This window comes from Scyliorhinus torazame, chromosome 1 (assembly GCF_047496885.1).
Source record: "Scyliorhinus torazame isolate Kashiwa2021f chromosome 1, sScyTor2.1, whole genome shotgun sequence".
Classification (NCBI taxonomy): Eukaryota; Metazoa; Chordata; class Chondrichthyes; order Carcharhiniformes; family Scyliorhinidae; genus Scyliorhinus; species Scyliorhinus torazame.
The window spans coordinates 104,323,496-104,348,945 of NC_092707.1; the positions used below are offsets into that span (position 1 = coordinate 104,323,496).

At 50.6% G+C, this 25,450-nt stretch overlaps 2 protein-coding genes across 2 annotated transcripts in view; one reads left to right on the forward strand and one right to left on the reverse strand.

The window, feature by feature from the left end:
• LOC140410714 (glutathione S-transferase theta-1-like) overlaps positions 1 to 2,661 on the forward strand; it is a 54,137-nt gene extending 51,476 nt beyond the window's left edge. Inside the window, exons 4-5 of the mRNA XM_072499162.1 lie at positions 658 to 834; positions 2,415 to 2,661. Coding sequence (XP_072355263.1) covers positions 658 to 834; positions 2,415 to 2,621 — 384 coding nt within the window. The 3' untranslated portion in view covers positions 2,622 to 2,661. The remainder of the gene's footprint in view (positions 1 to 657; positions 835 to 2,414) is intronic.
• Positions 2,662 to 23,764: 21,103 nt separating this feature from the next.
• The window catches only part of LOC140410719 (glutathione S-transferase theta-1-like), a 108,745-nt gene continuing 107,059 nt past the window's right edge, over positions 23,765 to 25,450 (reverse strand). Inside the window, exon 6 of the mRNA XM_072499175.1 lies at positions 23,765 to 24,076. Coding sequence (XP_072355276.1) covers positions 23,873 to 24,076 — 204 coding nt within the window. The 3' untranslated portion in view covers positions 23,765 to 23,872. The remainder of the gene's footprint in view (positions 24,077 to 25,450) is intronic.

A 25,450-nucleotide genomic window follows, 5' to 3' on the forward strand; every position in this document is an offset into this window, starting at 1 on the left:
CTGGCCGAGACCCCGGCCCCGTGACGGAGACCCCGGCCCCGTGACGGAGACCCCGGCCCCGTGACGGAGACCCCAGCTCAGGCCCTGTGACAGAGACCCCGGCCCCGTGACGGAGACCCCGGCCCCGTGACGGAGACCCCGACCCCGTGACGGAGACCCCGACCCCGTGACGGAGACCCCGGCCCCGTGACGGAGACCCCGGCCCCGTGACGGAGACCCCGGCCCCCTGGCCGAGACCCCGGCCCCGTGACGGAGACCCCGGCCCCGTGACGGAGACCCCGGCCTCGTGACGGAGACCCCGGCCTCGTGACGGAGACCCCGGCCCTGTGACGGAGACCCCGGCCCCCTGGCCGAGACCCCGGCCCCGTGACGGAGACCCAGACCCCGTGACGGAGACCCCGGCCTCGTGACGGAGACCCCAGCCCAGGCCCTGTGACAGAGACCCCGGCCCCGTGACGGAGACCCCGGCCCCGTGACGGAGACCCCGGCCCCGTGACGGAGACCCCGGCCCCGTGACGGAGACCCCGGCCCCGTGACGGAGACCCCGGCCCCGTGGCGGAGACCCCAGAGCATCTTCTATCAAAATGAATTATCACCAAACTCATCCACTGAGTTACCTATTCTGGTACTCATGCTGTTGGGGTCTTGTGTCTACAGGTCCTTTTCCCAATCGTGACTGGGGGTCCAGCCCCCGAAGATAAAATGAAAGAGGCTCAGGATGAACTGACCAAAGTACTTGAGAGTTTTCAGGAGAAGTTCCTTCAGGATAAGCCCTTCATTATTGGAACGGAGATCTCCCTGGCGGACCTGGTTGCCATTGCTGAGCTGATGCAGGTAGGTGTAGGTGACAGGTATCAGTGCACAGGTGTAGGCTTTTTGATACTTTGTGAATGCTAGCTCTTCACCTGAAGCTGTCTGCTCTAACCCTGGAGTCCCGTGTGGTGAGATATCCGTGTATGAAGAGCTCTCCGAGGGAACACACTGCTTTCATTCTACCTGTGAAAACTCTGTCTGCCTTGTTAATCATTCACCAACTAGTGGAAACAATCTGTACTTGTTACTCTTTCGTGAACTTTCATTATTTTGAAAGCTGCTGTTAGTTTCTCCCCTAATATTCTCTGTTGCAGCAATTCTCAACTTTTGTAAAACACTTTGTATGAATAATATTCGTGTACATGTCGAGTATTCAGCTGTAGCTACATGAGCAGATCAGAGACTGGCAATTCTACATAGAGTAACTCATTCCTGACTCCCTAAAGCCTGTCCACCGTCTAAAGTGCATTGGTCAGTTGCTCATTCTCCCCATATCTGTGTCAGTCGCACCCCCACAACCCAAAATGTGCAAGGTAGGTGGATTGGCCCCTTAATTGGGGAAAAAAAATAATTGGGTACTCTCAAATTTATAAAGAAAAAAATACAATGCATTTGGTCAGGATGAAGTACTGTCCACCTGTCTGGATGATGCAGCTCCAACAATACTCAAGAAGCTCGACATTGTCCAGGACAAAGTTTGATTGGCACCCCATCCACCACCTTAAACACTCCCTCCCTCCTCCACCGACGCACAGTGACAGCCGTATGTACCATCTACAAGATGCACTGGAGCAACTCACCAAGGCTCCTTGGGCAGCACCTTCCTAACCCATGATCTCCACCACCTCGAAGGACAAGGGCAGCAGACACATGGGAACACACCATCTCCCCTCCAACTCTCTCACCATCCTTTTTCACCACCCCCGCCCCCACCTCCATGATGGAAAACCATATGGAGCAGAATATTGCCCTCTGCCCCAACTCGGCCGTAATGGTTTGGGATGAGTTAGTTGCAGCAGTGATAGGTGATCTACAACAGACCTGGGGCTCGCTGTGAATAGGGGAGGTGTGAGTGGAGGATGAAATATGGAATCAGTTGTGATTCCCTGCGGCTTCTGCGAGAAAATGCACCGCATTGATTTTGCTGCTTGATTGGCAGAGGTGTCATCTGGAGTTGGAGAGTCTGCTCAAAGTGAATGTTGGACTTTGGATTCAACAATGCGCCCTTGGCTGAATAGCTCACCAACAATTGCGACTTTGGCTCACACTAAGAGAAGGTTGGGAAATGAGAAGTGCCTTTCATATAAAACCACAGCATGTTACCAATGGGGCTTGGGTCCAGAGGCAGGCCTTGATGTAACAATATTCACTGGATGACAACAGTGCATGTGGGCACCTAACAGGAAACCTGATGCAGCATAAAAGTGGGTGCACATCTGGCCCTGGATTGTTGGGTAAAGCTGTGACCCAAATTGTGAGGGTTTAACACTGATATTTTCAGTTGTAAATTGCCCTGTCTGTTACTGATACTTCTCTCTCTCCTGCTTCCTAAACCTTATCCGATGTTAACCAATTCTTTCCTCCCCTCCCCCCGACTGTAGCCTCTCGGTGGCGGATATGACCCGCTGGAAGGTTCGCCCACGCTCACTGCTTGGCGTGACAGAGTGAAGGCGGCAATCGGCAAAGATTTATTCAACAAGGCTCATGAAGCAATCCTCACCGCCGCAGAGACACTAAAATCGCTGTTCCAGGGCCCGCCCGAGACAGTGGCAGCTGCAAAAGCCTCCTTCAGGAAATATTTCAAATAAAATGATGGACTGTAATAAAATCACAATTCTATAATAATAATAGTCTTTATTAGTGTTACAAGTAGGCTTACATTAACACTGCAATGAAGTTACTGTGAAAAGCCCCATAACCAGACTGTGCAGTTTGTGTAAAACAACTAATTCCACATAGACCTGCTCGTCATACAATGCAGAAGGAGGCCATTCGGTCCATCGAGTCTGCATCGACACTCCGAAAAAGCACCCAGGCCCACTCCCTGCCCCATCCCTGAAACCCCACCTAACCTTTGGACACTAAGGGGCAATTTAGCATGGTCAATCCAGCTAACTGCACTGTGGACTGTGGGAGGAAACCCGAGCAGACATGGGGAGAACGTACAAACTCCACACGGATAGTCACTGGAGGCTGGAATTGAACCCGGGTCCCTGACACTGGCGATGCTCCAGTGCTAACCACTGTGCCACCCCACATAGTTCTATGTAGACCCGCTCATCATCTGGTACCACAAAGTACCAGATCATATAGATCTATATAGACTTGCTCAGTTAACATGTCCCAAACATGACCAGTCAAACATGTATTCAGCTGCATAAGTATTCCCACATTCTTGTTACTTAAAGGACCAGGTATCCAATTGACAGATGAGGGGCTTTTGACTAACGATTGCTCATGCAAAGTTTATGAGAGTATACGGTGGGTTTGTGGAGGATGTTTGATGGTCTGTTGGATTTTGAACAGAGTGTTTGGTAGTACAAGTAGTTAGCACTGTGACTTCACAGCGCCAGAGTCCTAGGTTTGATTCCCCGCTGGGTCACTGTCTGTGCGGAGTCTGCACGTTCTCCCCGTGTCTGCGTGGGTTTCCTCCGGGTGCTCCGGTTTCCTCCCACAGTCCAAAGACGTGCAGGTTAGGTGGATTGGCCATGATAAATTGCCCTTAGTGTCCAAAATGGTTAGGAAAGGCTATTTGGTTATGGGGATAGGATGGAAGTGAGGGCTTAAGTGGGTTGTGCAGATTCGATGGGCCGAATGGCCTCGTTCTGCATTGTATGTTCTGTGCTCTATGTTTCTGTGTTCTCTCAGAGGAGTTTTCCTCTGGAATTATAGGGGTTCAAGTTGGCTTGTAACACAACAGATAGGTGGAGCACGGCTGCAGAGCGGAAGCTGTGCACAGAGGGAGGAGAAGGCAGTACTCAGTAGTGTTTTTCAGGAGATATAGCTCTCCACCTCAACCAGGACAGAGATACCTATAATACCTATGATTCAGCAAAAGGGTGGTCATTGAATTGAACCCCCGCACTCAACAGGACTTGCACAGCAGAGCAAGGACAGCACAGTTGGGGCGATGGTGATGTTGTGGTAATGTCACTAAGCTAATAATCCGGTACAGCAGGTGGAAGTAGGAACACCCGAGGGGCGGAAGGTTGGAGGGCAGGACCCCGCAGGGACTAGCTGTCGTCCAGACGGGTTTCAGGCATCTGGAAGGAACAGTCCCAACGATAGTGGAGACGCAGTCGCAGAGCCAGTGACTACAGGAGGGGTTGTTGGTGAGCATCCAGTATCTGCAGGCGCAGTTGGAGAAGTCCAACCACGTGCAGCAGCAGGAGGTGGCGCCGACCATGCGTGCCACCCAAGCCAACACCGCCCGGGTGGCGTCTGTGGTACAGGCATTGGAGGCGAAGGGTTCAGCTGTGGATCAGCATGTCCAAGGGGCATTCTGTGCAGGCGCTGGCCGAGGCCCAGGACAGGGTTGCCGCCTCATGCCAGCCATGTGCCAGAGCCACTGGGAAATTGCAGTGGCGCTGCTGAGCGTGGCCCAGTCACAGCAGGCCATGGCAGCATTGCCCAGGCCGATGTGGCGCAGACACAAAGGAGGTGACCCAGTCCCAGGGAGAGATGGCGCATGACACTGGCTGATGTGACACAGGCCCAGAAGATGGTGGCACAGCCATTGGGTGATGTGGCGCAGTCCCAGGCGACGATTGTCTACTCTCTGTGCTCCATGGCCGAAAGCATGCAGACCCTGGTCGAAACCAGAGCAGGCCTCCAGGACTGGCAGTGCCATGTGTCGGGGGAGACTCAGGGGATAGCTCCGCATACACCCCTGTCCCATGGAGTAGCCTGAGGGCCATCGGGCACCCTGAGGCAGGAGAAAGTGATGGGGCTCGTGCCGGTGACTCCCGCAGGGGAGGTGCCGGAAGACTGCAGCACCTCCGACTCCACTCCCCCCCCCCAGTGCATCTGGTGGACAGTGGGCAACCAGGGCGGTACCATGCCACCTGGGATACCCGACCAGCCGGGCACGGTTGCCCCAGAAGACGGTTGCCATCGGGGACCCAGGCCACAGGGAATCAGCAGGCCGCCTCCACTCCTGATGTACAATCTGGGGGCCCACCTAGACGTAGCATTAGGGCCCATAAGGCCAGAAAGGTAGTCACCAGTTAAGTCGGCACGGGTGTAGGGCACAATATAGTGTTAGCGGCTAGGGGACGTACCTGTAAACATTTGTGCACATTAAACACCTGTTCACGCTGTTACAACCTGTCTCGGTGCTCTGTCAGATGGGTGTGAGAGGTGGGCTGGCCGGGGGGGGGAGGGGCAAGAATTGGCAGATGTTGTGGGTGGGCTGGGCTACCCGCCTCCACCTCGATCATCTGCAGCAGTGTCATCACAGGGTTCCGATGGCACCTAGTGATGGAATGATCAGCTCGCATGCAGGGATCACCCAGGTGGACAGTGGGAAGTGCTGCTGTGGGCAGGAGTCGGACTTTGTCCTAGAATGTGGAGCACCAGGGCTCATCGCAGAGCGAGTTGTCATCATCCATCCCATGGACCAGACCAGGTCTTGCTGCCAACCCAGGGCCCGCACCCTGTACTGCAGCAGGTATGTATCACAGAGGGAGCTGAAGGTGGCTGGGGGCTGTGGGCAGGGAATGTGGGGGTAGGTTGCCATGTCCATGCCTCTGGCCAGTTTACCCCCCCCCCCCACCCTGTCGGTGAACCTGGAGGTGATCAGAGCATCCCATGCACGTTGGCATTGGCGCACATGTCATGCGGCCACCTGTGTCTGCCTGGGCCCCATATTATGTCCATCCTTGCCATCCCCTCCCCTGCATTTTCCTCGCCAGTCGAGGCCTGGTGTTCATCCTCCTCCTCAGCATGTCGCCTCTCTGCTGCGCGATGTGGAGGACACAGCATGCTACCACGATGCGGGCGATCGTCTCATCATTATGACCAGAGATGTGGAGGAACAGATTGGGAAACAGATTTTGGAAAGATGCAGAAGTCATAGGGTAGTAGTCATGGGCGACTTTAACTTCCCAAATATTGAGTGGAAACGCTTTAGATGAAATAGTTTGGATGGGGTGGTGTTTGTGCAGTGTGTCCAGGAAGCTTTTCTAACACAGTATGTAGATTGTCCGACCAGAGGAGGGGCAATATTGGATTTAGTACTGGGTAATGAACCAGGGCAAGTGATAGATTTGTTAGTGGGGGAGCATTTTGGAGATAGTGACCACAATTCTGTGACTTTCACTTTAGTTATGGAGAGGGATAGGTACGTGCAACAGGGCAAGGTTTACAATTGGGGGAAGGGTAAATACGATGTTGTCAGACAAGAACTAAGTGCATAAGTTGGGAACATAGGCTGGCGGGGAAGGACGCTAGTGAAATATGGAACTTGTTCAAGGAACAGGTGCTTTGTGTCCTTGATATGTATGTCCCTGTCAGGCAGGGAAAAGATGGTCGAGTGAGGGAACCATGGTTGACAAGAGAGGTTAAATGTCTTGTTAAGAGGAAAAAGGAGACTTATGTAAGGCTGAGGAAACAAGGTTCAGACAGGGCATTGGAGGGATACAAGATAGCCAGGAGGGAACTGAAGAAAGGGATTAGGAGAGCTAAGAGAGGGCATGAACAATCTTTGGCGGGTAGGATCAAGGAAAACCCCAAGGCCTTTTACACATATGTGAGAAATATGAGAATGACTAGAGCGAGGGTAGGTCTGATCAAGGACAGTAGCGGGAGATTGTGTATTGAGTCTGAAGAGATAGGAGAGGTCTTGAACGAGTACTTTTCTTCTGTATTTACAAATGAGAGGGGCGATATTGTTGGAGAGGACAGTGTGAAACAGATTGGTAAGCTCGAAGAAATACTTGTTAGGAAGGAAGATGTGTTGGGCATTTTGAAAAGCTTGAGGATAGACAAGTCCCCCGGGCCTGACGGAATATATCCAAGGATTCTATGGGAAGCAAGAGATGAAATTGCAGAGCCGTTGGCAATGATCTTTTCGTCCTCACTGTCAACAGGGGTGGTACCAGGGGATTGGAGAGTGGCGAATGGCGTGCCCCTGTTCAAAAAAGGAACTAGGGATAACCCTGGGAATTACAGGCCAGTTAGTCTTACTTCGGTGGTAGGCAAAGTAATGGAAAGGGTACTGAAGGATAGGATTTCTGAGCATCTGGAAAGACAATGCTTGATTAGGGATAGTCAGCACGGATTTGTGAGGGGTAGGTCTTGCCTTACAAATCTTATTGAATTCTTTGAGGAGGTGACGTAGCATGTGGATGAAGGTAAAGCAGTGGATGTAGTGTACATGGATTTTAGTAAGGCATTTGATAAAGTTCCCCATGGTAGGCTTATGCAGAAAGTAAGGAGGCATGGGATAGTGGGAAATTTGGCCAGTTGGATAACAAACTGGCTAACCGATAGAAGTCAGAGAGTGGTGGTGGATGGCAAATATTCAGCCTGGATCCCAGTTACCAGTGGCGTAGCGCAGGGATCAGTTCTGGGTCCTCTGCTGTTTGTGATTTTCATTAATGACTTGGATGAGGGAGTGGAAGGGTGGGTCAGTAAATTTGCAGACGATACGAAGATTGGTGGAGTTGTGGATAGTAAGGAGTGCTGTTGTCGGCTGCAAAGAGACATAGATAGGATGCAGAGCTGGGCTGAGAAGTGGCAGATGGAGTTTAACCCTGAAAAGTGTGAGGTTGTCCATTTTGGAAGGACAAATATGAATGCGGAATACAGGGTTAACGGTAGACTTCTTGGCAATGTGGAGGAGCAGAGAGATCTTGGGGTCTATGTTCATACATCTTTGAAAGTTGCCACTCAAGTGGATAGAGCTGTGAAGAAGGCCTATGGTGTGCTCGCGTTCATTAACAGAGGGATTGAATTTAAGAGCCGTGAGGTGATGATGCAGCTGTACAAAACTTTGGTAAGGCCACATTTAGAGTACTGTGTACAGTTCTGGTCGCCTCATTTTAGGAAGGATGTGGAAGCTTTGGAAAAGGTGCAAAGAAGATTTACCAGGATGTTGCCTGGAATGGAGAGTAGGTCTTACGAGGAAAGGTTGAGGGTGCTAGGCCTTTTCTCATTAGAACGGAGAAGGATGAGGGGCGACTTGATAGAGGTTTATAAGATGATCAGGGGAATAGGTAGAGTAGACAGTCAGAGACTTTTTCCCCGGGTGGAACAAACCATTACAAGGGGACATAAATTTAAGGTGAAAGGTGGAAGATATAGGAGGGATATCAGAGGTAGGTTCTTTACCCAGAGAGTAGTGGGGGCATGGAATGCACTGCCTGTGGAAGTAGTTGAGTCGGAAACATTAGGGACCTTCAAGCAGCTATTGGATAGGTACATGGATTACGGTAAAATGATATAGTGTAGATTTATTTGTTCTTAAGGGCAGCACGGTAGCATTGTGGATAGCACAATTGCTTCACAGCTCCAGGGTCCCAGGTTCGATTCCGGCTTGGGTCACTGTCTGTGCGGAGTCTGCACGTCCTCCCCGTGTCTGCGTGGGTTTCCTCCGGGTGCTCCGGTTTCCTCCCACAGTCCAAAGATGTGCGGGTTAGGTGAATTGGCCAATGATAAATTGCCCTTAATGTCCAAATTGCCCTTGGTGTTGGGTGGAGGTGTTGAGTTTGGGTAGGGTGCTCTTTCCAAGAGCCGGTGCAGACTCAAAGGGCCGAATGGCCTCCTTCTGCACTGTAAATTCAATGATAATCTATGATTAATCTAGGACAAAGGTTCGGCACAACATCGTGGGCCGAAGGGCCTGTTCTGTGCTGTATTTTCTATGTTCTATGTTCTATTATACTGGGTGGCCCCTCCAGAGCGGTCCAGGCACCTGAACCGCATGTTCAGGCGGCCAAAACACCGCTCGATCACGCCCCTGGTCGCTGCATTGGTGTCGTTATAGTGGGTCTCAGCGTCAGATTGTAGCCTCCGGATAGGCATTCATCATTCACAAACGCATTGGATAACCCATTGCCCAGGAGCCAACTCCCCAGTCGGAGGGGGCGTCACAAACATGTCAGGAATTGTCGTGTGCCAGGATGAAGACGTCATGCACACTGCCCGGGTAGAAACAAACTATCAAACAATACATTTAAAAAGTCAAGCACGGACTTCCGGGTGCGGCGATGACCAGCTAGGTCGTACGTTTCGGCACCTCCCGTTCGAACGGACTTTTGGGCTCTTATTGGGAGCCCCAACGGCAATTTTTGACGGCTAAACCCATTGTGCGGTGAAACAGAAGGGAATCCCCCCGGATGTACATGGAGAAAGGAGATAATAGTGGCCGGATTGCAGAGGATCCTCTGGAGCAGCGGCAAGGAAGGGAAGCATGAAGCAAGATGGCGGCGGAGGGAGGCCGTTTGGTATGGGGCCCGGAACAGCAAGAGTTCCTTCGGAGATGTGTTGAGGAGCGAAAGAAGGAGGTGCTGGCCCCGATGCTGCAGGTGATTGAGCGGTTAAAGGAGGCGCAGAAGACCCAAGAATTGGAGCTTCGTGGCGTGAAGGCAAAGGCTGCCGAAAATGAGGACGAAATACAGGGCCTGGTGGTGAAGACAGAGACACACGAGGCACTGCATAAGAGGTGCATGGAGAGGCTGGACGCCCTGGAAAATAGCTCGAGGAGGAAGAACCTAAGAGTTTTGGGTCTTCCCGAAGGTGCACAGGGAGCGGACGTCGGGGCATATGTGAGCACATTGCTTCACTCGTTAATGGGACCGGAGGCCCCGACGGGTCCCTTGGAAGTGGAGGGAGCATATCGAGTCCTTGCGAGAAGACCGAAGGCGGGAGAAATACCTCGAGCCATAGTGGTGAGGTTTCACCGCTATAAAGACAGGGAGATGGTCCTGAGATGGGCGAAAAAGACACGGAGCTGCAGGTGGGAGAACGCGGTGATCCGCGTGTACCAGGATTGGAGTGCGGAGGTGGCGAGAAGGAGGGCGAGTTTCAATCGGGCCAAGGCGGTGCTCCATAGAAAGAAAGTTAAATTTGGTATGCTGCAGCCGGTGAGACTGTGGGTTACACATCAAGGGAAACACCACTACTTCGAGACGGCAGAAGAGGCGTGGACATTCATTGAAGAGGAGAAGCTGGACTAGACTGGAGAGAGAAAGAACTTTTGTAATAAAGCAGTGGTGTGATTGCATGGGACTGGGAATCGGAAGGGGGGGGGAAATGTTCTCTTTCCCTCGATGGGGAGGGGGTATGGTGAACTGTGGGCGCCGGGGGGGAAGGAGAGGGGGAAGGAGAGAGGGAGCTGCGCCATTAGGGGCGGGGCCGAGTGGGAAGCGCAGGCTTTGCTCCCGCGCTATGGTAATTGTGGCGGGAAAAGGGGGCGCAGGAAGGAGGGGGCCTCGCACAATGGGAGGCTGAGGATAAACGGGGGAAGCCGAGGTCAGCCAGAGTTTGCTGACTTCTGGAAGCAACATGGGGGGTGCAATCATGCTAGAGGGGGATCTAGTGGGGGGGGGGGGTATCTGGGTTGCTGCTGTTAAGGGGAAGGGTGAGCTGCTACGGGATGGGATGGTCGGGACGGGAGGACACCGTTGGGGGGACAAGTGGGTGCGTGGGAACCGGGTGAGGAGCTGGTCTAAAAAAGGGGATGGCCAGTCGACAAGGTGGGGGGGGTGGTAAAGAGCCCCCCAACCCGGTTGATCACGTGGAACGTGAGAGGGCTGAATGGGCCGATTAAGAGGGCAAGGGTACTTGCGCACCTAAAGAAATTAAAGGCAGATGTGGTCATGCTGCAGGAGACGCATCTGAAACTGGCGGACCAGGTCAGATTACGAAAAGGATGGGTGGGACAGGTATTTCACTCGGGCTTGGATGCGAAAAATAGAGGGGTGGCAATATTAGTGGGGAAACGGGTATTGTTTGAGGCGAGGGCCATAGTGGCGGACAGTGGGGGTAGATATGTGATGGTGAGTGGCAGATTGCAAGGTGAGGCGGTGGTTCTGGTGAACGTATATGCCCCGATCTGGGATGATGCCAACTTCATGAAGTGTATGCTGGGGCGTATCCCGGACCTGGAGGCGGGAAAGTTGATAATGGGGGGAGACTTCAACACGGTGCTGGATCCAGGGCTGGACCGGTCCAGGTCTAGGACCGGGAGGATGCCGGCAGCGGCCAAGGTGCTTCAGGACTTCATGGAGCAGATGGGAGGAGTAGATCCCTGGAGATTTACTAGGCCTAGGAGTAAAGAGTTCTCCTTCTTCTCCCATGTCCACAAGGTGTATTCTCGGATAGACTTCTTTGTCTACAAATAGGCAGAGATCTGACCACTTCCGTCTATACAGAGGGACAAGACAAGGATGTCCTCTGTCCCCGTTACTGTTTGCGTTGGCAATTGAGCCACTGGCCATAGCGCTGAGGGGCTCTAGGAAGTGGAGGGGAGTACTTAGGGGAGGAGAAGAGCACCGGGTATCACTATACGCGGATGATTTGTTGTTGTATGTCGCGGACCCAGTGGAGGGGATGCCCGAGATAATGCAGACACTCAGGGAGTTTGGGGAATTTTCAGGATATCAATTGAATATGGGGAAGAGTGAGCTGTTTGTGATGCACCCTGGGGAACAGGGCAGGGGAATAGATGATTTGCCGTTGAGGAGAGTAACGAGGGATTTTCGGTACCTAGAGGTCCAGATGGCCAGGAACTGGGGAACCTTGCATAAGCTAAATTTAGTAAGATTGGTGGAGCAGATGGAAGAGGACTTTAGGAGATGGGACATGGTGCCCCTGTCACTGGCGGGTAGGATGCAGGCAGTTAAAATGGTGGTCCTTCCGCGGTTTCTTTTTGTGTTCCAGTGCCCCCCTGTGATGATTACAAAGGCCTTTTTCAAGAAAGTGGATAAGAGCATTATGAGTTTTGTGTGGGCTGGGAAGACCCCAAGTTCCTGCAGCGTAGGAGGGATAGGGGGGGACTGGCACTGCCGAGTTTAAGTGACTATTATTGGGCCGCCAACATATCAATGGTATGCAAGTGGATGGGGGAAGGGGAGGGAGCGGCGTGGAAAAGACTAGAGATGGCGTCCTGTAGGGGAACCAGCCTAAAAGCATTAGCGACGGCGCCTTTACCGTTCTCCCCGAAGAAATACACCACAAGTCCAGTGGTGGTGGCAACACTGAAAATTTGGGGGCAGTGGAGACGGCATAAGGGAGTGACGGGTGCCTCGGTGAGGTCCCCGATAAGGAACAACCACAGGTTCGTCCCGCGGAAGATAGATGGGGGATTTGAAGCTTGGCAGAGAACAGGGATTGTGAAATTGAAGGATCTGTTCCTAGGCGGGACGTTTGCGAGTCTGGGAGCACTGACAGAAAAATATGGGTTGCCACCGGGGAATGCATTTCGATATATGCAACTGAGGGCTTTTGCGAGGCAACAGGTGAGGGAATTTCTGCGGCTCCCGGCGCAAGAGATTCAGGACAGAGTGATTTTGGGGGCATGGGTGGGGGATGGTAGGGTGTCAGATATATATAGAGAAATGAGAGACGAGGGGGAGATCATGGTGGATGAGCTGAAGGGAAAATGGGAGGAGGAGCTGGGGGAAGAGATTGAGGAGGGGCTGTGGGCCGATGCCTTGAGTAGGGTAAACTCTTCGTCCTCATGCGCCAGGCTCAGCCTGATACAATTCAAGGTTCTACATAGGGCGCACATGACTGGAGCAAGGTTAAGTAGATTTTCTGGAGTGGAAGATAGGTGCAGGAGATGCGCGGGAAGCCCAGCGAACCACACCCACATGTTTTGGTCATGCCCGGTACTGCATGGGTTCTGGGTGGTGGTGGCGAATGTGCTTTCAAGGGTGGTGGGGGTCCGGGTCGAGCCAGGCTGGGGGTTGGCGATATTTGGGGTTGCGGACAAGCCGGGAGTGCAGGAGGCGAGAGAGGCCGATGTTTTAGCCTTTGCGTCCCTTGTAGCCCGGCGAAGGATATTATTCATGTGGAAAGAAGCTAAACCCCCAGGCATGGAGGCCTGGATAAACGACATGGCGGGGTTTATAAAATTGGAGCGGATAAAATACGCACTAAGAGGTTCGGCTCAAGGGTTCACCAGGCGGTGGCAACCGTTCCTCGACTATCTCGCAGAACGATAAGGGAAATGGGAAAGGCAGCAGCAGCAACCCAGGGGGGAGGGAGGGGAGGGAAGGGCCCATCCAGGCCCTCAGGGGTTTTGTACAGGTGTTTGTATATGAGTTATTTATATTGGTTTTTGTGACTTTATTATTTTGGATATTGGCTAGTTTATATTTTTGTTGCTGGCAGTTGCCGTCTAGTTAATATATTATTTATTCTTTAAAAAAACGGTCATCATCATCATTTATATTGTTTCAAAGTTGCAAAAGGGGAAAATTTTGTACTGTTTTTGTTTGACCGAAAAATTTGAATAAAATATATATATTTTTTAAAAGTCAAGCACATGGCAAAAAGCATAAGGCACAAATAAATTACTTTAAACACAAACAAATAGCTAGATGATTCAAGAATTCAGGAACTAAGACCTTGACCACGAGGTCCTACTTTTAAGGGATTTCTTATCTCTGGTTTAATCCCTCATTTACTTTCATTGGCTTCTAATTCTCAGCTGGTTTGTTCAAATGAATGCCTGTTACTTAGAAGATGATTTGTGAATCAAACATTGGACATTACTTAAGATTTGGGCTGGTTTAGCTCAGTGGTCTAGACAGCTGGTTTGTGATGCAGAACAAGGCCAGCAGCGCGGGTTCAATTCCCGTACCAGCTTACCCGAACAGGCGCCAGATTGTGGCGACTAGAGGCTTTTCACAGTAACTTTATACTTGTGACAATAAAAGATTATTATTAGATTGACTGGTGCCTATCAAAACTAGCTTAGTGTCTGCGTGCGCAGGCTTAGGAAAATTACTGGATATATTTCTCACGTGTTCCATGTTATGCAGCTTGGTGGAGATCTTGCTGTAACTGATTAGGTGATTAGAATGAGAACAATACCTTCTTAGTGCTGCATACACTGGAATACAATGGTTAATTCATTATGTGAAACAATAACTGGATTCCGACAGCCAAGACACTTTTAATAATTTTACCCCTCAGCTAAATGCATTCCACTAGCACCTATATGAATAAAACTATAAATAAATCAATACTCTATCAGTGGTGCTCTGCGCCCAACCATCCTCAGCTGCTTCATCGGTGACCTTCCTTCCATCATAAGGTCAGAAGTGGGGCTGTTTGCTGATGACTGCACAATGTTCAATCTCGTTCTTGACTCCTCAGACGCTGAAGCAAGCCTGAGCAATATCCAGGCTTGGGTTGTGTAGAAGCCAGGTATTTCTAATACAACTAGTATAGATAGCTGTTTAAGCATAAATATTAAGCCCCAGTTTTAAATACCCATTTAAAAATGAGAATTTCAGCACCCATAACCTCAGGTCATCTCAAAACATATAGCTTCAATAGATACATGAAACAGCATAATTCCATCATAGATTAAAACAGCACAGTTGCAAGACAATTTGACACTGCTTGTGCTGCTGTCAAGGACAAGGGCTGAATTCCATGGCAACGAGGTGGCAGGAGTCCAGTGCAGTTTGTAGAGCATTGAATCAAATATATATTTGATTCCAGCTTTCTCGATATGAAGTCTCCATTGTTACATTCGCCAAGCTAGCTTAAACGCAGTTTTTGTTGGTAAAGATTAAGCAGAATATCTCATTTCCTAACATAGACAAGTATGCAGATACGCAACATTTAAAGCTAAAGTTGCACATTGAAGATGGACTGCTTGCGGTCAAATCAAATGTGTTTGAGTCTAACCCAAACCAATTAGGATTATATTGGGGTGTGATTAGATGACTTAAGACAGATATGAAAGTGTATAATTGAAAAGTTTCTGCCCGCCATTTTAATCTGTCTTTAATTCTCTTAGTCTGTCTGTTTAGTAAGTCTGTCTTTAATTCTCTTAGTCTGTCTGTTTAGTAAGTCTGTCTTTAATTCTCTGAGTCTGTCAGTCTGTCAGTCTGTTTAGTCATTCTGTCTTTGTAGTGATGTAGTGTTTCTGACTTTGAGTTTGAGTTTAGTTTTAGTTTAGCTCTCTCTCTCTCTCCCTCTTTTTCATGTTTCATTTCCAGACTTTGACCTTTTAAAAGTTACATTCGAGCTGTCTGACTAAGCAAGAAGATAATGTCTTGATTCTCTGAAAGCTTCAAATTGTCTACCAATTGCCTTTTAAATGACTTTCAAATTGTAATCAATAGAAGACAAATAAAACAATTTTTTTGGCACCAGAGAAGTTTTAACTTAAATTTCTGCTGAGTCCCAGTAATCGCAAAGTGCTCCTGGTAACCGAATAGTAGCAATAATATAAATTCCTTCAACTTTACACAGTCAAATAATACTAGGAATCCAACAACTTGGCGTAGTCCAAAAATATCATTAGATCTTTCAACTTGTCGTAGTTCGGCAGGAATAGATCCTTCAATACAGATTCCTTCAACTTGGCATAGTGCGCCAGGACTTTAGAACATAGAACATTGCAGCGCAGTACAGGCCCTTCGGCCCTCGATGTTGCGCCGACCTGTGAAACCACTCTAAAGCCCATCTACACTATTCCCTTATCGTCCAAATGTCTATCCAATGACCATTTGAATGCCCTTAGTGTTGGCGAGTCCACTACTGTTGCAGGCAGGGCATTCCACGCCCTTACTACTCTCTGAGTAAAGAACCTACCTCTGACATCTGTCTTATATCTATCTCCCCTCAATTTAAAGCTATGTCCCCTCTTGCTAGACATCACCATCCGAGGAAAAAGGCTCTGTACGGTCACGCTCACGGTCCAGGGCGTGGAATTCAGCGGCTTCAACCTCTACGTCCTCCCTAACCTCTGCGTTGCACTAATCCTCGGCCTGGACTTCCATTGTAATCTCCAGAGCCTAACCCTGAAATTCGGCGGGCCCTTACCACCCCTTACTGTGTGCAGCCTCGCGACCCTACAGGTCGACCCACCTTCCCACTTTGCCAATCTAACTCCAGATTTCAAACCCGTTGCCACCAGGAGCAGACGGTACAGCGCCCAGGACAGGACCTTCATCAGGTCCGAAGTCCAGCGGCTGCTTCGGGAAGGCATCATCGAGGCCAGCAACAGCCCCTGGAGAGCTCAAGTGGTAGTGGTGAAAACTGGGGAGAAACACAGAATGGTCGTGGACTACAGCCAGACCATCAACCGGTACACGCAGCTCGACGCGTAACCCTCCCACGCATATCTGACATGGTTAACCAGATTGCACAGTACCGGGTCTTCTCAACGGTAGACCTGAAATCCGCCTACCACCAGCTCCCCATCCGTAAAGCGGACCGTCCATACATCGCCTTCGAGGCAGACGGCCGCCTATACCACTTCCTTAGGGTCCCCTTCGGCATCACAAACGGGGTCTCGGTTTTCCAAAGGGAGATGGACCAAATGGTCGACCGGTACGGGTTGCGGGCCACCTTTCCGTACCTAGACAATGTCACCATCTGCGGCCATGATCAGCAGGAACACGACGTCAACCTTGCTAAATTTCTCCACACCGCTACTCTCCGAAACATCACTTACAACAAGGAGAAGTGCATGTTCAGCACGAACCGCTTAGCCATCCTCGGCTATGTGGTCCAGAACGGAGCTCTGGGGCCCGATCCAGACCGCATGCACCCTCTCATGGAGCTCCCCCTCCCCCACTGCCCCAAGACCCTCAAACGCTGCCTGGGGTTCTTTTCGTACTATGCTCAGTGGGTCCCAAACTATGCGGACAAGGCCCACCCACTCATACAGTCCACTCAGTTTCCCCTGACGGCCGAGGCACAACGGGCCTTCGCCCGGATCAGGGCTAATATTGCCAAGGCCACAATGCACACTGTAGACGAGACGCTGCCCTTCCAAGTAGAAAGCGACGCATCAGACGTCGCCCTTGCCGCCACCCTCAATCAGGCAGGCAGGCCCGTGGCATTCTTTTCCCGCACCCTTCATGCCTCAGAAATCCGGCACTCATCCGTCAAAAAGGAGGCCCAAGATATCAGTGAAGCTGTGCGGCATTGGAGGCATTACCTGGCCGGCAGGAGATTCACTCTCCTCACTGACCAATGGCCGGTAGCCTTCATGTTCAATAACACACAGCGGGGCAAGATCAAAAATGATCAAGTCTTGCGGTGGAGAATCGAGCTCTCCACCTATAATTACGAGATTATGTATCGCCCCAGCAAACTCAACGAACCTCCAGATGCCCTATCACGAGGTACATGTGCCAGCGCATGACTCCGGGCCTTGCACGACAGCCTTTGTCACCCAGGAGTCACACGGTTGTACCACTTCATTAAGGCACAAAATCTGCCCTACTCCGTCGAGGAAGTAAGGACAATCACCAGGGACTGCCAGGTCTGTGCGGAGTGCAAGCCGCACTTCTACCGGCCGGACCGCGCGCACCTGGTGAAGGCCTCCCACCCCTTTGAACACCTTAGCGTGGACTTCAAAGGCCCCCTCCCCTCCACCGACCGTCTCACATATTTTCTCAGTGTGATCGACGAATACTCCAGATTCCCCTTTGCCATCCCATGCCCCGACATGACGTGTGCCACCGTCATTAAAGCCCTCAACACAATCTTCACTCTGTTCGGTTTCCCCGCCTACATCCACAGTGACAGGGGATCATCATTCATGAGTGATGAGCTGCGTCAGTTCCTGCTCAGCAGGGGTATCGCCTCCAGCAGAACGACAAGCTATAACCCCCGGGGAAACGGACAGGTAGAAAGGGAGAATGGTATGGTATGGAGGGCCGTCCAGCTGGCCCTACGGTACAGAAACCTCCCGGCCTCCCGCTGGCTGGAGGTCCTCCCTGATGCACTCCACTCCATTCGCTCATTACTCTGCACTGCCACGAACAATACACCCCATGAACGTCTTTTTGCCTTCCCCAGGAAGTCCACATCCGGGGTGTCACTCACGACTTGGCTCGCAGCTCCGGGAACCGTGCTTCTCCGTAAGCACGTCCGACTCCACAAGGCGGACCCGTTGGTGGAGAGGGTGCACTTGCTCCATACAAACCCCCAGTACGCCTACGTGGCGTTCCCCGATGGCCTCCAGGTTACTGTCTCCCTCAGGGACCTGGCACCAGCAGGTTCCCCCCCCACACACCCTCCGCCCCCAGCGCCACCCTCCCCTCCCCCGTCGCTCCCAACAGCACCCCCCCAGGACCATCCGTCCCCCCCCCCCTGCCCACGCCCGACAATGAAGAGGATTTTGATACGCTCCTGGGGTCACCATCGACCAGATCAGCACCAACATCGCCGACACCCCTGCGTCTCTCCCAGAGGAACATCAAGGCCCCGGACCGTCTAAACCTCTGACCGGTCCACCGGACATCAAAGGACATTTGTTTGCTCAAATCTTGTAACTATTAACTCATTGGTATATATAGTTATCCACCACCCCTGCCAGACTCAATTTTTAACAGTGGGTGAATGTGGTAAACCACTGTAGCACCTGTATTAGGTGATGTACGGTAGGACCTGTACTACAGGTTTGCCGGTAGTCCCTGCCTGCTGGCTCCGCCCAGGAGGCGGGGTATAAAAATGCCTGTCCTCCAGCCAGCAGCCATTTCGCCAGCTGCTGTGGGAGGCCACACATCTGATAGCAATAAAGCCTCAGTTGGATTCAACTATCGTCTTTGTCCAATTGATCGTGCCTCAAGATCCGAACTCACCAATGGTTTGCAATACCTCGCATCCTGAAAATATCACCGCCTACAAGGACCTCAACCTTAGCAGTGAAGAGCCTCAAATCTCTCATACCCTTTTAATCCCTGTTATTTTTAACCCTTTTCCTGCCAACTGTATTGGTCATTTAAATAAGCAGATCTGGATCACGCCCAGAGGGCGAGATTGGGATCGCGACGTCTCATGAGATTCTGTTGAATTTCATGAGACATTTTGAGCGTCACGAATCCAGCGAGTGGCCTCTCACGGGATTCAGTGGCCTCGTCCTGACACCAGGTCGGGCATGACGAGGCCGCTGAAATGCACCCCAGGATGAGCAGCGGTCCTGCACTGACCCCTGGGGAGTTCCACTATAAACATCCCTGCATAACCATTATTCTCTATTTCCTGTCACTCTGCCAATTTCCTATTCATGTGGCTACTGTCTTTTTGATTCAATGAGCTCTAACGTTGCTCACAAGTCTGTTATGTGGAACTGTATCAAATGTGCTTTGGAAATCCATGTACACCACATCAACAGCATTACCCTCATCGACCCTCTCTGTTATCTCATCAGCAAACTCAAACAAGTTAAACAGAATTCGCCATTAACAAATTCATGTTAGTTTTCTTTCACTAACCTATAGTTGCCCTACTGACTTTTAACTTTGTCACAGTTAGTTGTTTGCAGAATCTTCCGAGGTTAAACTGACTCGCTTGTAATTGCTGGGCTTATCTTTAAATCCAATCAGAACAAGAATGTAGCATTTGCAATTCTCTGATCCTTTGACACCAGTCTGAGTCTAAGGAAGACTGAAAGATTATGATCTGTCCTTTTGCAATTTCCACTCTCGTTTCCTTCAGTATCCTTGGGTGCATCTCCTCAGATCCTGCGATCTCATCAACAGCCTATCAGCCTATCCAATTCCTCCGCTTTATCAATTTTAAACCCTTCAGGGTTCTGAACAACCTCCCCTTTCACCATGATCTGTGCATCACCGTCTTCCTTAGTAAAGTATTAGTTTAATACCTCAGCCATGCTCCCTGCCTCCGTGCAGTTTCTTTTCCTGAACAAACCCACTTTCTCCTCTCTGCCCTCTACATTACTATCTTGGTCTATATTCAGGTATTTAAAGTCCCCCATTACAACTACTCAATAATTCTTGCTCCTTTGTATAATTTCCTTGCAAACCTGTTCCTCCACCAGTTGGTGGCCTATAGGCTACACCGAGCAGTATTCTAATGTCAATTCTCTTCTCGCACCTAGTGGCATGTTAAGACACACTTTCGTCTGTTTCCATAACTAGGTATTCCTGGAACAGATCGTCAGTCTGTCGCTAGAGGCTTATAGCTTGAGGGGCACCACTACCCATCAAGTGTGGCTGACCAGGAGTCTCTTCCGTTCTTACCACCAGCCATTGGAGTGTTTGGAGCAATTTTGCAGGTTGACACTCAACCTGTCTTGGCCACATTGTGATAAAATGGCCAAGGGCCTGAATTTTAGGCCCGATCCAGAATTGACACTTTAAATTAAAGCCACAGTCAGAACCACAGACAGGCCTGATGGAAAGTCAAATACGCTGGACAGAGACAGACAGCCGGGGCAAGTCTGGGATAAGGTTACGTGCTGACAATGCTCCTGAGAATGGGCCTCTGGGTGGAGTACCTAGGGCTGGATTCTCCGTTTATTGGGACTATGTCCCACGCTGTCGTGAAAACTGTGGTCTTTTACGCCAGGAAAACTGACGTCAATCCACCATCTTGCAGGGGGCTAGCAGGCAGCTGTCGTAGAGCTCGCAGCTCTAGCTGCCGATACGGCCCCCTGCACTTTCCGGGTCAGAGGCCGCGCATGCGCACAGCGGTGGCCTCCAGCGGCCACGCCGTGCTCCATGGTGGACTCAGCCCGCAGACCTGGACTGCCGAAATAGTGCCCTGCATCGGCCGCTCACCTGCCCTGGACCCCCCACTCACACAGCCCCCATTTCCAAATGAAGCTCTCCCTGCCCTCTGATCGGCCCTCCCCCGACTGTGGGGGCCCCGGACAGGGTCTGCAGCCGCCACGCGAGGTTCCCGAATGCCAGCACCATGTTAGATCCACGCCGTTGAGAATTCAGCTGGTCGGGGATGGAGAATAGCGGGGCGGCCTCAGACAATGGCCTGAGGCGGTGGATACTCAGCGTGTTGTACTCCACGAGTACGCCGATTTTCGGGGGGCGGAGAATTGCGAAACCGGCGCCGGTCCCGATTTCGTGCGCGAAAACAGATTCTCCGCCCCGTCGCCGAATGCGATTACCGTTGGGGTGTGGAGAATCCAGCCCCCATGTCCTGCCAAGTTGCAATTGGCAACTCCTTTGGGTGTTGCAACCCCCACCCAGCCACCTCATTGGCTGAGGGCCAGAGAAGCTTCTAGAAGGGTGCAAAGGGGGTATAAGAAAGAGGCATCCAGAGACCCTCCCCAGCGAAGACTCAACAGAGAGGCAGCGGAGAAGACTCGACGTTGGACCAGAGGACAGGCGGAAGCAGCGTGTGAGACCCATCTTCCAGACGAGAGCCCTGAGACGACCGAGACTCAGAGGGTTGGACCCGCTGCTCGATCCAGTTCATCGACACAGGTAGTATTAGAATCCTGGGCATTATAATCCTGGTAAAATTAAGGAGGATAACTGTTTTGTTGTATTTGAAAATAAATTTGGGTTGAATTGTGAACCTGTGCCTGTCCTTTGTTCATCTCGCAAATAAGGGCACCTGGGTAAAAAGTTGAATAATAAACTGGTCAAAGTGTCTGAATTTTACAGACAACGATATGAAGGCACCTTCCTTGGTCATTGTAATAACTCCAGGAGGCGCAGAGTGAAAGGCCAAACTGGTTTATTTAAAACTGTAAACAGAGCCACACCAAAATAAAGGTCAGCCCAGGACGGTCAGGAACTGCGGGTCCGGTCTGGGAGCTATATTTAAAGGTCCCACTAACCAGCCCCAGCTGGATGGGCCTCTGTCTGCTCACCACAGGAACCCGTATCCACAGGGAGATCAATCAGCGATTCCCTGTGGCCCTCATGAGGGTTATCACAGCCAGTAGGACTTGAACCCGGAACTTCCGGCTTAGAGGCAGGGAAGATACCCAATGCGCCACAAGACCTCCCAGAGCAATGTAATTGTACCTTTTTTATTCCTTAGTTCTAGCCAAATAGATTCTGTCCGCGACCCCTTTAGAATACCCTCTCTGTCCAGCACTACAATGCTATCCTTCATCAATACTGCCACCTGTCCTTCCTTCCTGAGCACCGTGTGTCCGGGAATATTTAGTACGCAATCCTCATTGGCATTTTACCAATGTAGCCCCTCTATCACACAGAGAGACAGCCAGGTGAAGCTGCACTCTCAGACTCCAGGGAGGGTGCCCTGCTCCATGGTGCTCTCTTATTCAGGTGCAGTCCCAACAGTGCCCATCGCTCCCGATGGCGCTGCTGAGCTGCTGGCCTACTGGTGGGCTCGCAGCTTCTGGAAAGAGCTGAGGATGGGGGTGGGGTGAATGTCTTTATTTCATAGAATTTACAGTGCAGAAGGAGGCCATTCGGCCCATCGAGTCTGCACCGGCTCTTGGAAAGAGCACCCTACCCAAGGTCAACACCTCCACCCTATCCCCATAACCCAGTAACCCCACCCAACACTAAGGGCAATTTTGGACACTAAGGGCAATTTATCATGGCCAATCCACCGAACCTGCACATCTTTGGACTGTGGGAGGAAACCGGAGCACCCGGAGGAAACCCACGCACACACGGGGAGGATGTGCAGACTCCGCACAGACAGTGACCCAAGCCGGAATCGAACCTGGGACCCTGGAGCTGTGAAGCAATTGTGCTATCCACAATGCTACCGTGCTGTCATCCTTTAAAGGCACAGCAGCCCTGATGTCAACTAATGAGTCACCTAGCTCCCGTAAAATATGACTATGGGTCCCCACAAATAGCCCACAAACCCCACCCCCTTTCTGCCCTTGTCTGCATGACACTGCTCCTAGATTATAATTCCGTAAACTATATGCAACTTACTCTTTCGCAGATAGCAGGTTGAAAGTAAAATGAGAAGTTTTACAAGGCAGGAACATATCAACATTCCAGAAACGTGGAGAGATTTTAAGCACAGACGGAGACCATTTAGTCCATTATAAGACTTAATAAATAAGAGTCGGAGTAGCTAACACTTCCGATCGAGACTGCTCCGCCATTCAATACCGCCATGGCTGATCTTTGAATTCAACTCCACTTTCCCGCCTGCAACCCCATCCCTTGATTCCACCTGAGGCCAAAAATCCTCAGCCTTAAATATGTTCAATGATTCCACAACCCTCTGGGGTAAAGAATTCTAAAGGTTCAAAGTCTTTAAATGAAGTTGTTTCTCCTCATCCTCAATAGGGTGCTCTGCAGAGGGTTGGTACAGACTCGATGGGCCAAATAGCATCCTTCTGCACTGTAGGGATTCTGTGGATCTCAGTCCTAAATGATTGTAATACATTGATTCCATGTGCCCCCTTGTTCTAGATTCCCCAGCCAGGGGAAGCAACCTTTGTGTCAACCCTGCCAAGCCCCTTCAGAATCTTGGTTCAACGAGATCTCCCCTCATTACTCTTAACTCCAGAGGATAAAGACCCAAGCCCTTCACCATAGGACAACGCTCTTATCCCAGGGACCAAGCTAGAAGTCCTGCACTCTACTGCTTCCATTGCAAGTATATCCTTCCTGAAGGATGAACACCAGAACTGCACAGTAATCCATAGCGCTACACAATGGTTAGCACTGTTGCTTCACAGCTCCAGGGTCCCAGGTTCGGTTCCCGACTTGGGTCACTGTGCGGAGTCTGCACGTTCTCCCCGTGTCTTAGTGGGTTTCCTCCGGGTGCTCCGGTTTCCCGCCACAAGTCCTGAAAGACGTGCTGTTAGATAATTTGCACATTCTGAATTCTCCCTGTGTACCCGACCAGGCGCCGGAGTGTGGTGACTAGGGGCTTTTCACAGTAACTTTATTTCAGAGTTAATGTAAGCCTGTTTGTGACAATAAAGATTATTATTATTATTATTATTAATTGGAGCAAGAGTTGGCAGGGTCAGAGAAGGGAAAATAATGAGGAAAACATGAAGTAAAAGCAAATGAGAAAAACGCAGGAGGCAACGTTCTCATTGTTTCTAACAGTTTATTTGATTGTAGGAGATGTTGGAAGACTCTAAAATGAGCTACAGTGGACAGGCACCTCAGACATTCTGGCTTTCTGACTTATCCCTTTATTTATATCTTTTTTGCAGGGTTTTTACAAGTTGTTGCATCATAGGAGAGTTTCGGTCCAAAGCCTTTATCGAAATCTTACTCTTCATCAATGTCTCATGGGCCTCATCGAATAACGCCTTGCCCACATCACCTTTGACTCGCTCACGCCATTCGATAAGCTTGGGCCAGCCTTCCAAGGGATCAACTCCAGTACCTAGAGGCTGTAGGGGAAGAACAAGAGATGCAAAAGTGAACCAGAGACTGGGACTGAAAAATTAGAGAGAGAGAGACTGGAACTAAGGGATTAGAGAGAGAGAGAGAGACTAGGCCTGAGAGATTAGAGAGAGGGAGACTGGAACTAAGGGATTTGAGAGAGAGAGACTAGGCCTGAGAGATTAGAGAGAGAGAGACTGGAACTAAGGGATTTGAGAGAGAGAGAGAGAGAGAGACTAGGCCTGAGAGATTAGAGAGAGAGATAGAGAGACTAGGCCTGAGAGATTAGAGGGAGAGATAGAGAGACTGGAACTAAGGGATTAAAAAGAGAGAGAGAGAGAGAGACTAGGCCTGAGAGATTAGAGAGAGAGAGACTGGAACTAAGGGATTTGAGAGAGAGAGAGAGAGAGACTAGGCCTGAGAGATTAGAGAGAGAGAGACTGGAACTAAGGGATTTGAGAGAGAGAGAAAGAGACTAGGCCTGAGAGATTAGAGAGAGAGAGAGACTGGAACTAAGGGATTAGAGAGAGAGAGAGAGAGACTAGGCCTGAGAGATTAGAGAGAGAGAGAGATTGGAACTAAGGGATTAGAGAGAGAGAGACTAGGCCTGAGAGATTAGAGAGAGAGAGAGACTGGAACTAAGGGATTTGAGAGAGAGAGAGAGACTAGGCCTGAGAGATTAGAGAGAGAGAGACTGGAACTAAGGGATTTGAGAGAGAGAGAGAGAGACTAGGCCTGAGAGATTAGAGAGAGAGAGAGACTGGAACTAAGGGATTTGAGAGAGAGAGACTAGGCCTGAGAGATTAGAGAGAGAGAGACTGGAACGAAGGGATTTGAGAGAGAGAGAAAGAGACTAGGCCTGAGAGATTAGAGAGAGAGAGAGACTGGAACTAAGGGATTAGAGAGAGAGAGAGAGAGACTAGGCCTGAGAGATTAGAGAGAGAGAGAGATTGGAACTAAGGGATTAGAGAGAGAGAGACTAGGCCTGAGAGATTAGAGAGAGAGAGACTGGAACTAAGGGATTTGAGAGAGAGAGAGAGAGACTAGGCCTGAGAGATTAGAGAGAGAGAGAGACTGGAACTAAGGGATTTGAGAGAGAGAGAGAGAGACTAGGCCTGAGAGATTAGAGAGAGAGAGAGAGAGAGAGACTGGAACTAAGGGATTAGAGAGAGAGAGAGAGACTAAGCCTGAGAGAATAGAGAGAGAGAGACTGGAACTAAGGGATTTGAGAGAGAGAGAGAGAGACTAGGCCTGAGAGATTAGAGAGAGAGAGACTGGAACTAAGGGATTAAAAAGAGAGAGAGAGACTAGGCCTGAGAGATTAGAGAGAGAGAGAGACTGGAACTAAGGGATTAAAGAGAGAGAGAGAGACTAGGCCTGAG